Raw genomic sequence first — 12138 nt, 5'->3', positions numbered from 1 at the left:
TTTTCCCTGTGATGACCTTGGTATCTCTCACAAAGCTCCTGCTATTTGCTTTTAAACTCCAACCCCTCTCTGCCCCATCGATTCCCACACCCGAAGCAACGCTGCTCTCCATCTGAAAGGTTCAGAGGGGAAAGAAAAGGAGGAAAAAAGCCCTTACCATTATCTTAATAATGCAGTCGTTGGTGTTGTCTGCCACAGTGCACTCCACCTCCCCGTTGCTCATCACGCTCCAGAGGTCACACTTGCTCTTCTCACTCTTGCCCACTGCACACCACCGTGTCTTGTTTTCTCTGCGGTTGGAGTTCAGCTGGTCTGGAAAAGCAGCAGAGGAAAAAAAATCATGAGAAACCTGGAGTGGGGCTGCAAAACAGGGCTACAACCCATGGCCGTGAGACTAAGAGGTGGAAAAACACCACCTAGGTATGGGTCTGTGAAGTGGCATTTGAATAGTCTGGTTTGATGCTCCATCAAGTCCACGTGTCCCCCCTTTCCATCTCCTTTCCAGCTCTGAGCAGCTATAGGTTTTAGGTGGATTTTGGAGGTCATTTAGGAGATGATTGACCCTCAGAAAGCCAGTTAGCATGTCAGTAAATGCTTGATGAGTCTAGATAAAAATAAAGAACACTATTTCCCTCAACTAGACCTGGTGTCCTGGGATGTTCCTCTCTCTTAGGTGCCAGAAATGACTTTTCTAAGCAGCAGTCTTGACCAGTCTCTACCACCAGCTGAATAACTGTGGGCAAGCCTTGTCATCATGGTGAAGGGACAAAGGGAGAGCTGTGTGTAAATTTTCCACCCTTGTTGGTGTGGTGAGGATGTTATTTTGACTCTGGAATCAACAAATTCCTTTTGGAACTGAAAGTTGTGCAACCTGTGTGATTCTAATGATATTTTCACAGGATATATTTTGCAGAGGATGCTCTCTGTGTTTGAAAGAATTGTTTTCCTTTTGCCCAGACATATCTGTTGGTCCCATCTTCTCAATGACCTGAGTTAAGTGTTTCATGTTCTACCTACCTTTCTGAAGGCTCTGGATGGCACTGTAGTACTCATAGCCCAGGTAGAGCTGGGAATCCATCAGTGGTGGGATACGTTTCAGCTCTACAGCAGAGTCTTTGAAAAGCAGGTCTTTGAGAGCTGGGTCCTTCTTACCAGGTGGCCCAAAGAGGTGGAAGGTGCTGGTGGTGCCCACGCCAAACCTTTCCTGTCACAACCAAAAAAATAATCAGCAAACGACCGTACCAAAGCCCTTGGAAAGCTGAAGAGAGCAAGCAAAGCCAGACAGGAGAGGGGCTGGCAGGGGAAGGAAAGGAGAGCTTGACAATACCTGTGCTTTTGAGAGAAGACTCCAGATGTCATCAACCTTGCTATCATCTCGAGCCACGACAGCATGAGCAGGCACCCTGGCCCAGTGGCAAGCTTTGTAGTTGTCCACAGGCTGACGAGTGCCATCCAGACACAGAAGCTCATACGCATCCTTCTCATCTGGGGCGTTTTCTGGAGGAAAGGAGGGACCATGAGTTGCATTACCACAAAAACAGGGGAAAAAAAGCCACTCTGGGGCATCTTTGTAATGAATTTATTTCTGTTGAAGCTTAAGGGGTAATTCTTTGTAGAGGATTGTGAAGGCCAGCAGGGAGCCAATATCAAGGCTGAACACAGAGCCCAGGTCTGAGATCACAGGGTTACAGGACAATTCAGGTGAGAAGGGACCTCAAGGCAAGGGCAGACCAGCTTGCTCTAGGTGGATCTCAAAAATCTTCAAGGATGGAGAGTGCACAGCTGTCCTGGGCAACTTGTCCTACCACCTGATTGTCCTCAAGGGGAAAAAAATTCCTCTTCTCTCTGGTCCAAATCTCTCATTTCCATTTATGATTATTCTTTCTCATCTTTCCACTATCCACCTCTGTAAAGATCTTGGCTCCACCTTCTGCCTCAGGCAGGCTGCTCTGAGGTCCCCCCAAAACCATCTCTTTCCCAGGCTGGTCAAGGCCACCCACCAATCACCTCCTGCCCCATGACCATCTTGGTGGCCCTCCACTTATCTCAGTGTCCTGCACGTACCAGGCCCTCCTCCATCTCTGAGAAGTGGAGTTAGTGAACTCTTCCTAGGAGCTGAATTCCTTCCAAATTCCCTCCCAGAGGGATGGGTGAGCACAATTACCTCTAGAACTGCTCCCCCTGCATTTGCTGTGGTAACATTACAGCTGGCTCTGAGACGTGGCACCAGCAGTGATACCCCTGAACTTCAACCAAGCAGCTTTTCCTTCTTCAAAAGAAGAAGGACAAAGAAGAAAAAGTGGACTTCATCATAAGCATATTTCTCAGTAACAAGGATGAGTCAGTCCACAGCGTGCAAAACATTTCTGGAGATGAAAGAAGAGGTTTAGGGCAAAGCTGGAGAGGAATGAAAGCCTGCACAGTGTAGACAAATTGCAGGATAGAGAGGCAGTGACAGGTTGGACTAGAAAGGAGAGAAACAAATGGTCTCGCAGGCTTACCTTCCACAGTTGTGTGTTTCACAAAAGCCACGTCTCCTTTTCCATCTCTCAGACAGCTGCAGGTGGAAGGGACAGAAAAGATGTTAAAAAGCTAGACAATGTAGTTCCCTGTCCCCTGTCTCAGCAAATCCCTTTGGCACAAACTCCAGCTGCAGAGCAGTGATCTTTCCCCCCAAAAAAACTATGCTGGCAGGGAAGAAAATGTAATGGCAGAGAAATAATGCTCCAGAACTTAGCACAAGGCTAATGCTGAGCACTCAGGTCTGTGCAGAACCACACAACCCAACTGCCTGTCTCTCTCTCCCAGTTATTGCTCACTGGACCTCCAATGCCCAGCACTCCCAGTTGCCCAGTCTCCTCAGGACCCCTGGTTACCACACAGCCCTCCCCTGGCAGAAGGAAAACCTGGCAAGCGTTGAGGTGAGAGTATTTCCCCAAAGGAAACATAACTTTCACTCACTGGAAAGCTCCAGAGTATCCAGAATAAGGTCCTGTGCGGGAGCATTTGGTTTTGGAGTCGCCCTTGCACTGGCGACACAGTTTCTGATCAGAGGTGGCACCAGGCACACAGCTGGCAGAGAAGAAGTTTGCCACCGCTGTGGGTGAGAAAGAAGGACTAGTTAGTCCAAAATTCACTTTCTACCTAGCAAGGAGGGGATGCACAAAGAATGCAGAGGACACGACTCCTCTGTGGGACACCTCTGGACCTCCACAGAAGATAGGACAACGTTGTTTTCGTGGAACCACCACCCCTGTCTTAACAACAACCCGTTTATCTCCATGTCCCACCTCACCTTGCTCAATGGAGGCTGAGTCTTTGCCATCCCACTTGATATCTTTCCTGTGGAGGAGTGTGCCAATGGGGATGTTCCAGCCAGCAGACCTGCCCAGCCCTGTGTGGCAGGAGGTCTTGCCCTGCAGGTCGTTTATGGTGAAGCCTGTTCCTTTCTTCACCACAGCCACGGCGTAGTAGCCAGTTGTGGAGCCTGTAATGCAGGAAAAAAGCCATGGAAAAGCAAGATATGGGAATATTCCAAGTCCTGTCACCCCCCTATTTCAGAGAATAAAGAGATGCACTTCCAAATAATTAGCAACTTTGCTTAAACACCCATGGTCTTGTGTTGAGGATGACTCTGCTGTGTTGCTTTGGTTCTGACTATTGTATGCAAACAAGCTGAACTCCAGGGCAGAGGTCAAAAAAGATTGGGAACTTTGGACTTGGTGGGATGGCATGATGTGAGAGAGACAAAAATGGGGAAATAGCATCTGTTCAGATCTCAAAATAAAGGTGGAGAGAGAAAGGATGATGCAGAGACCGAGGAGGGATGAAGCCAAGGAGCTAACCCTTATCAAAAGCAATTCCTGCAGAGCACTTTTTGTACTTCTCTTCTTTATTCTGTGCATTGCCTGCACCTCTTGCCTCAGTAATCTCAGCTGGGTGTTCTCCCACAACCACTAGTGGCAGTGCTGTTGCCTCTTCAACCTTTTTTTTTGGCTTTATGACTGTGCAGAAGGATAGGCAGGTTATCTGTGCTGTCTAGCTCAGCATCTTACCTGTGCAGTTCAAGATCATGGAAAGCAGAAGCTCTCTTGGACCAGCACAATCCTTATGCTCTGCTCCAGGAGGACCATAATTTCTGCTCATGGTGCTCTCCCTCCTTGGCCACTGCATCATCATGGGATCAGTGACTTTCTTCACAGCCAAAATCAGAAGCAGGGCACTGGCTCTACCCCTTTGCCTTGCAGTGACCCTCTGGCCATGGGTAATGATTCACATTGTGGGGTAACTGCCCCCCACTCCTTCCCCTCTGGGGTCTGGAAGCCAAGGGCAATATCTCAGACACCCAACAGAAATAATGTGAGAGTTTTTACCTCCATTTTGTTTGTAGACCTCAGCAGCAATGGGCTTCAGCTTGTAGGGGGCAAGGCCTGCTTCAAAAACTTGGCCACCATCCAAGCTAATGGCATCTGCTTCATCATTCTAAACAACAGAAAGATTTTGGTCAATAAGGAATGGGGACGTAGGAGGGAAGAAATGCTTCCCCAGAGGCTCTCCTGGGTCCTTGTTGGGGAATCCTTTCTGCAGGAGGAATCCCAGGTGACTCCAAGGAAACCTCAACCTACTCCAGGCTGCTGAAACCTCCTCAGTGCCCAGCACAGACATCAGCTGCCCACTCACCGAAATGGCTTTTATGCAGTCCAGGTATGAGGGTTTCTTCACACAGTTCAGTGCAACATTCTCCTGTTGCATGAGGTCCTTTAGAGTAATGCATTTGTTCTCTTCTGCTGAGGATATTGTGCACCATCTAACACTTGTCTTGGGGGGAGCAGCAAAACACAGAGCTGTAGAAAGGACATAAATCGTGTCAGAGAGGTCGATAAGGCACCACACGGAGAGAAAAAGCATCTCTGAGGACATGGTCTCTAGTTCCCTGCACCCCAGCCTCAGGTGAGAGCCCTTGCACATCTCCCCAGTCATGCAGGAAGGATGTTTCTTGTCTCATGTGTCCACCTTCAGCAACATCTGGGAGCATCATTCCTCTCCATGGGTGATGGGTGTCCTGCACGGCAGCCCGAGCTCAGGGCAACAGCCACAGGAGGATGAGAACAAACCCACACACTTCAACAGAAATCAGACTCAAGACTTGGCAAAAAGGGAGAAAAAAGGGAGGTCACTAAAGCAGTGTCTTTGCAAATGACCCCAGAGAGAGGAGAGCAGCCCTGACCTGGCCAGAGTATATTCAGGATCTTGGTGTGATAGATTGAACTGTCTCTTTATATCTCACCTCCACAGCAGCAGTGACACCACACCACCACCACTATCCTCTCTCCAGAGAGTCCCCCAACCAGCAGACCAGAGCAGAGACCTCAGGTGGGCACAGTCACACCTCCTGCAGCAATGCAAGCACTGGAAATGCTGGGAACTTGCAGTTGTGTGACCAGCACAAACCCCTCCTCTCACTGGAGATGCTGAATTTGGCTACAGGGAAAATCCTTAGCCTTATTTCCAACTACCACCATCTAGTTTTCTTCAAATCTTGGCTTGCACAAAGCCATGGCCACCTTCATCCAGTGCTGGCCACCATCCTGCCCTGGGCAGAGACTGCACAGGGACCTCCTGAGGGCATCAGCCTGGCTACATGGGTGGACATGGGGATGGCAAAGGGTGCCCAAGTGCCACGGCCTCTGCTGCAGAGTTTTTGGACAACTTCTGTGCAGGGCAGGAGGATGGACTCCACTGTTAATAAGACATCACTGCATGCTGGCACTCAGCAAAGTATGCCAGCAGCACAGGGACTGCTTCCCACCAGAGGATGTTAATCCTGCCCATGCTTTATGGGGCTCAGAGGAGCCCCCTTGCCTGCTCTGAGAAGGGGACCCCTCTTTCCAGGTCAGAGCAGACAGCAGCAATTCCCTTGCCGTGGCTACCTGCCCATTGCCTGCCAAAAACCAGGAGCAGAGAGAGAGAGGAGGGAAATAATGGCTTCAAGCAGAGCCAGCTCTGAGGCATGAAACACAGAGGAGTCCAAGCCAAGTGCAGCTGCAGCAGCAGGACAGAGCCACAGAGAGCTCCAGGGTGGGAAGCATTCAGAGCCTTTCATCACCTAAAGTCTATTTTATTGTCACTGCCTTGAAGTTTAACCCAGCACACATTTAGGCTTGGCAGGCAGGTCTTGCTCTAGTTCCCTGGCTGAAGCTCAGCTCCTCTCCCAGCCCAGCAGCTGGCTGGAGGGTGGATTTTCCCTTCACCCCATGGCAGGGCAGAGCCTCTCCAGAGCATCCCTCCTCGGCAGCTTGCTGGGGGAAGCTGCAGAGCAGCCCAGTTAAAAAGCTGCTGAGTTAATGCTCCAAGCACCAGCCTTGCTGACAGACCCACAGCTGCCCAAGCAAGCAGGGCTTCACCTCCTGGCTTTTCCTCACCCTCTGCCTGGGGCTGGCACATGCTGCAGCCAGAAAACAGCCTCGTCTGGGGGGATAGCCTGGGCTCCTGGGAGGTTTTGGCTCATCCTTTCCCCCAAAAGTGTTCTCAGCAGACACTTACCCACTATCCCAAAGGACAGCAGAGTGGAGAGGAAGAGTTTCATGGTGGAGCAGGGGGTCGGGTGCCGAGGAGGGGGAGCAGCAGCCTTGGTCACAGACCGTCCCCTCCGGGTCTGTGATGGCTCTGGAACTGTTTTCTCTCCTTTTTATAGAGGAACAGCCCTGGCTGTGTTTGCAGAAGCAATGACCTAACACTGTTTGTCCTTCCTGGTTTCTCAATAGCTCCTAAATTGTCCCCCTCCCTGGATCAGCCCACTTTTAGGAAGCCTTTCACTTTGGCACTGAACCTCTCCACAGGCAGGCGTCTGGAGCAGGGCAAGGTGCTTTTCATTTTACAAGGGGCCTCGGGTGGAAAATTCCCAGGCTGGGAGGTTTGAATTCCCCTGCGGGTCAGAGCACCACAGGAGGGGCATTTTCTTTGTGCTAGCCCCCCCCCTGCTGCCTCCCACAGCCTAATCTGAGAGAGCCCCAGCTGGAGCCAGCCCTGAGTTCTGCGTGTTTGCCAGTAACTGCTGCTGTGCCCATCACCCTTTGGCTCTCAGCACCTCCACTCCCTGCCCACTCCCTTGGGCTCTCTTGGCAATGGGAACAGGCTTAGAAAGTGTCAATATTCCCCACACAGCCTTACTGGGCAGCTCCTGGCACGGGTGATGAGAGTCAGGGGACAGGGACCAGGCAGCTCCATACGTGCCCTGCACCTTTGTGGAGTTCTTGGGATGAAGCTGGGAAGGGGTGCTGAGATTAGCAGTCATCTTCCTCCCTCTTCCTCTGCAAAACCTCTCCATCAGATTGTATAGCTCCTCATTTGCCTCCCCGTGGCCAGGACCAGTGGGGCATGGCCATGGTTTACAAAGATCTGCCTTCAGGATGCTGTCCCAGGCTCAACGTCCTGATTTTTGCTGCAGGGTACAAGAGCAGCTTCACAGAACCATAGAATTGTTTAGGTTGGAATAGATCTTTCTGGTTGACTTTGGCACGTGCACAGCAGATGGGGAGCACATCAGTTATCCCACAAACCCTGGCAGCTTTCCTAGACAGCTGCTGCTAGGGCTGGTCCACCTCCTGTGTCTAGTCAACATGGTCCAAGCTACAAGAGAGCTGTAGGAAGCCCAGCAGTGAGCTCCAGCTCTCAGGCTTCCTCTCAAGAGCACCAACCTCTCTTTGTGATCTTCTGGACCCCTTGCACAGGTTCTTCCTCTCCTGTTGCCTGCACCCAGCAGGCAGTAGTGTCAGGAACTTGCCCACAGTGAACTCCTGGCTGAGGCTGGCTGGAAGCACTCAGGGTTGTCTCTTCTCCCTCCTCCCAGCAGGCTCAAGGCCACAGCAACCTGCAGGTGGGTGGTGGTGGCCAGAGTGGCTTCAGGGCAGGTGGGAGCCCAGTGTCAGGTCAAGGCCATGGCTCTAGAAAGTGACCCAGGGAAGAGCACTGATGGAGACCTCCAGCAAGGACCACCTCCACCGTGGCACTGTGAGCCTGCCCTAGCTATGATTCTGGCTGCTGGAGGTCCCTACACTCTGAGTGAGAGTTGTTTGTGGCCATATTGGTTGTTTCAGCATCATCTTTAGCAGTTCCTTCAGCATGGCTAGTTCCTATTTCTCATCCCCTGCTTTTCTTCTTGTGTCCAGAGCATCTTCAGACACACCACAACAGGAGGGGAATGACTTGCTCCCACCACAAGCCTTCCTTCCCTTTTAAAAAACTGTCATCTCCCAACTGTATTTACTCAATCTGTGGCTTTCCAAGGTCTTTCTCCACTGAGAAACATAAATGCCACTAAAATGAACCTCAAACTCCCTGTTTCACTCTTGAAAAATTAAATCCAAAATCCCTGTTTCATTCAGCCTTAGCCATGTCCCCCATCCATGGGAAGAAGAGACACAGGGACCCACAAGAGGCTGTCCCACAAAGTTTTTCCACAGCTTTTAGCCAGCTTGTTCCAAAATGACTTTGCTAACAGAGACCCTGAAAGAGCCTGGAAAGCCCAGTGCCACTCCACAAGCAGTTATCTGAGCCCATAAATGATGGTGAAAACATTTGCACCCTTTGAAGGGCTCTGATGAGGTCATATGATGGGTGGCTTCCACTCCACACCCCTTTCCCTTGCCCTCTCAGATGGCATCAGGGTAAATCCAGAGGTGAAGGAGGTCTTGAACTGCAAGAGATTTTACTGCTTGCTTCTTGTCCTCCAGCCTTTTCCAGTAGAGTCCCATACCTCCACTTCTCCAGCCACTAGTCATCTGGAAAGTCACTGGCCACATACAGAGCAACTTCTGTACCTCCTTTTGATGCTACCAAATTCTACTTTCCTCCACAGTGGATTTCCATTCACTTCCTGGTCTGTGCCCATTTTGTGGCTACTCCCTCAGTGCCTTTGCCTCTCCTGTGACCAAGATCCACTGCTCCAGCCTGATCTAAAGCAGCTTTGGGGAGAAGAAACTCTTCCAACACACAGCTTGCCTCAGAGGTACCCAATGGCAGAAGTACAGCAGATTGGTGATGTGTCCTCTAGGTGATGTGTCCTCTAGGTGATGTGTCCTCTAGGTGATGTGTCTTCTAGACCACCTGGGCTTGAAGACCCAGACCCTGATCTCTAAAAAACCCAAAAGGACACCAAGATGCTCCTTTCTGAGGAGTATATCCCACCAAGGGAAGCCTCTGATGCAAAGGGAAAAGTACCCTGGGGTAGCCTCTAGCTGCCAAATGTCTTCCCTTTGGAGCCCAGGAGGAACAAATTCCTTAGTGCAACCAACTTCTTCTCTTGAACATCCACCAGAAAACTGCTTTTCCAAATTTTGTGTTGGAAAATGCACACTTGTTCACACAGTGAGTCCTCTCTCTCACTAAACACACCCACACATTCCTGCAAGTTCTGGTTAGATCTTCCTAACAATGGGAATTCTTGTTGGCTTTCAAGGTAAGAGCTCAATGTTCTGGCTCGTGCAAGCAGGAGCAGCTTTACCAGAGAGGACAGAGGAAAATAAGTGCCTCCTGGACTTGGTCCTTCTTACCCAGCAAGGATCACATCTTCTGGAGTGTGCATCTTCCTGAAAGGAGCTGAATTACTGTCACCCATCCCAAGTTCGTTGTGTTGCCACACCACAGCTCCCAGCTGCTCTGTTTGCAACAAGAGGATGCTGCTAAAAATGACGTGAATGATGAAGAAACACAAGTTAGCACCCCCCCCCTGAGCAACCACGGGTCACTGGTGGTGCACAAACACATCTGAACCCCAAGAAAGGAACAGGCCTTGGCCCCACGCTAGGTAAAATTGAAGGCAAAGTGCTTATTTCTCTGTCTCCCTCATTACTGCAAACCACGTTGTGGTTTGTGGTCGAGACAAGGCTGGGCTGAAGCTTGGGTTGTGTCCTAAGGAAAGGATATTGGTGGTAATTGGGCTGGGATAAAGTTAGAGTGTCTGGGAGAGGGTTTGGCAGAGCTCATCCTGGAGCCAGAGGCTGGAGCTGAGCTCTGGGGGTGTGTGCATGGGAGGAAAACATGAAGTGGGAAGAGGGAGAGCTGTGATGAAGGCAGCACACCAACACAGGCATCTTACCCCACTCTTTGGAAGGGTTATTTCTGCAGAGGGGATGCTGTCCAGCAGTGGAGGTCTTTGGAGCTATTGCTGCTGTTCCCAGGGCTGGCAGTTGTGTGATGATAACACAGCTCTCCTTGAGATATTAATGAGAAAAAGCACTGAAAAAGGGGAAAAAAAATGAAAAAGGAATGAATCAAACCTCAAGGTGGGTTGGCCCAAGGGTAGAGGGCAATATACACTCATCAGGACTTTGGGCTTGTCTAGAGAGTTGGCTGGTTGCCCTCTAGAAATGGGAATTTCTAGTTTATGGCTTGGAGAAGGCTGGAGCCTGCCCTCAACAAGGATGTCAGCTTGGTTGACCATGGAAAGTCCCTGTCCTGTCCCCACAGGTCATGTCACAGCAGATGGAGGTAAGAAGACCAGCCTGATGGGAAGCCCTTTTGCCAGACCATCTTCCCTGCTCCTCTCCCCACAGCCCAGGGCGAGATGTGAGCCTGAGATGAGCACTGAGCTGGGAATGGTGCCCACTGCAAGAGGTGGGAGACAATGGTGCTGGGTCACAGGATCACAGAATGTTTGGGTTGGAAGAGACCTCCAAAGGCCACCTAGTCCAACCCCTCACCATCAGCAGGGACATCTCCAACTAGGTTAAGATGCTCAGAGCCTCATCAAGCGTGACCTTGAATGTCTCCAGGGATGGGGCCTCCACCACCTCTCTGGGCAACCTGTTCCAGGGATCTATCACCCTCATATTAAAGAACTTTTTTGTAACATCTAACCTAAATCTCCCCTTTTCTAAGCTTAAAGCCATTGCCCTTTGTCCTGAGCTGGTACAATTGCAGCCCAGAAAGCCAACTGCATCTTGCAGTGGGGTCAGGAGGTCGAGGGAGGTGACCCCACCTCCCCACCCCAGTCTGGTGGGACCTCACCTGGAGTGCTGCAGCCCCCAGCAGAAGACTGACACGTGGTCCAGAGAAGGGCCACAAAGACTGTCAGAGAGCTGGAACAACCTCTGCTGTAAGGCCAGGCTGAGAGAGTTGGTGGTGTTCAGCCTGGAGAGGAGAAGGCTCCAGGGAGACCTTATGGTGACCTTACAATATAGGATAGGAGCAAAGAGGAAAGATGGAGAGAGAACTTTTACCAGGCCCTGCAGTAACAGGACGAGGGGAAATGGCTTTAAAATGAAAGAAAAGAGATTTCCATTGGATATAAGGACAAAATTTTTCACAACAAGGCCTGTGAGACACTCAAACAGGTCGTCCAGAGAAGTGGATGCCTCATCACTGGAGGAGTTCCCGGTCAGGCTCTTGCAGGAGCTCTCAGAAAGATGTTTTCACCCCCTGCTCAGACCCATGGGTCAGTTTTGAAGCTGTGCCCCAACTCCAGCACCCTCACACTTAGCTTAGTTTTCAGGAAATGCTACAAACCAGTTTCCCCACTGCTTAGGAGAAATAGTTGGTGTCAGGTTCTGACCGTGTTGCAATAAGCTGTTTTCTAGCTAGGATGAGCTAACTGGCCACTGGAGAGAGGGAGCTGAAGTTTGAACCAATATTTGCTTCTCAGTCTTGCTTCATTTCCAAACTGCCCAGAGCAAACAAAGAGCTCTCTGTCAGTTTGAAGCAGCTCTTCCCAGCTCAGAGCTCTCGGGCCAGCTGCAGACTGTGGCCTCTTGTCCAGAGCTGCTCCCCATGTCCCATCACTGCACGTTGGCATTTTCAAACGAAGGTCAAGCTCGACAGGGAGGTACCAATTTGCCCCTTTCTGGTTGCATAGCAGCTCTCCAGGAGAGTGGGACTGCCCTGCACCTTCTCCATGCCCAGCCCCCCTCCAGCACACACCAGTTGGTCCAGCACCCATGAGGAAATGGGTTTGCTTGACCTCCTCTCTCAACCAAGCCACCTTCAACTCTCCAGGCCCACTGCTGAAGCCAGGGGTGGTTTCTGCTCTGCCAGCCAACACTCCATGCAGCACTCCCCCTCTCAGATATACAATTAGAGCCATTCCTCCTAAGGAAGGATTCCAGTCTGCTTCATTAACCCAAAGCTTAACAGGATTACCAG

General features: G+C 50.7%; 1 protein-coding gene across 1 annotated transcript; it reads right to left on the bottom strand.

Annotated features, from left to right (window-relative positions):
* Positions 1 to 157: 157 nt before the first annotated feature.
* LOC103768186 (ovotransferrin-like) lies at positions 158 to 6888 on the bottom strand (the record flags this gene model as incomplete). Its single annotated transcript, XM_008935325.1, has 9 exons — positions 6544 to 6888; positions 4681 to 4844; positions 4374 to 4482; positions 3296 to 3487; positions 2962 to 3097; positions 2502 to 2557; positions 1328 to 1497; positions 1018 to 1204; positions 158 to 312 (listed from the first exon to the last, which is right to left on the bottom strand). Coding segments are annotated over exons 1-9 (1212 nt in total), but the record flags the coding sequence as incomplete, so codon positions are not given.
* Positions 6889 to 12138: the final 5250 nt, after the last annotated feature.

This window comes from Merops nubicus, unplaced genomic scaffold (assembly GCF_000691845.1).
Source record: "Merops nubicus isolate BGI_N331 unplaced genomic scaffold, ASM69184v1 scaffold14412, whole genome shotgun sequence".
NCBI lineage: Eukaryota > Metazoa > Chordata > Aves > Coraciiformes > Meropidae > Merops > Merops nubicus.
This window is presented reverse-complemented; position numbering and strand designations above follow the sequence as displayed.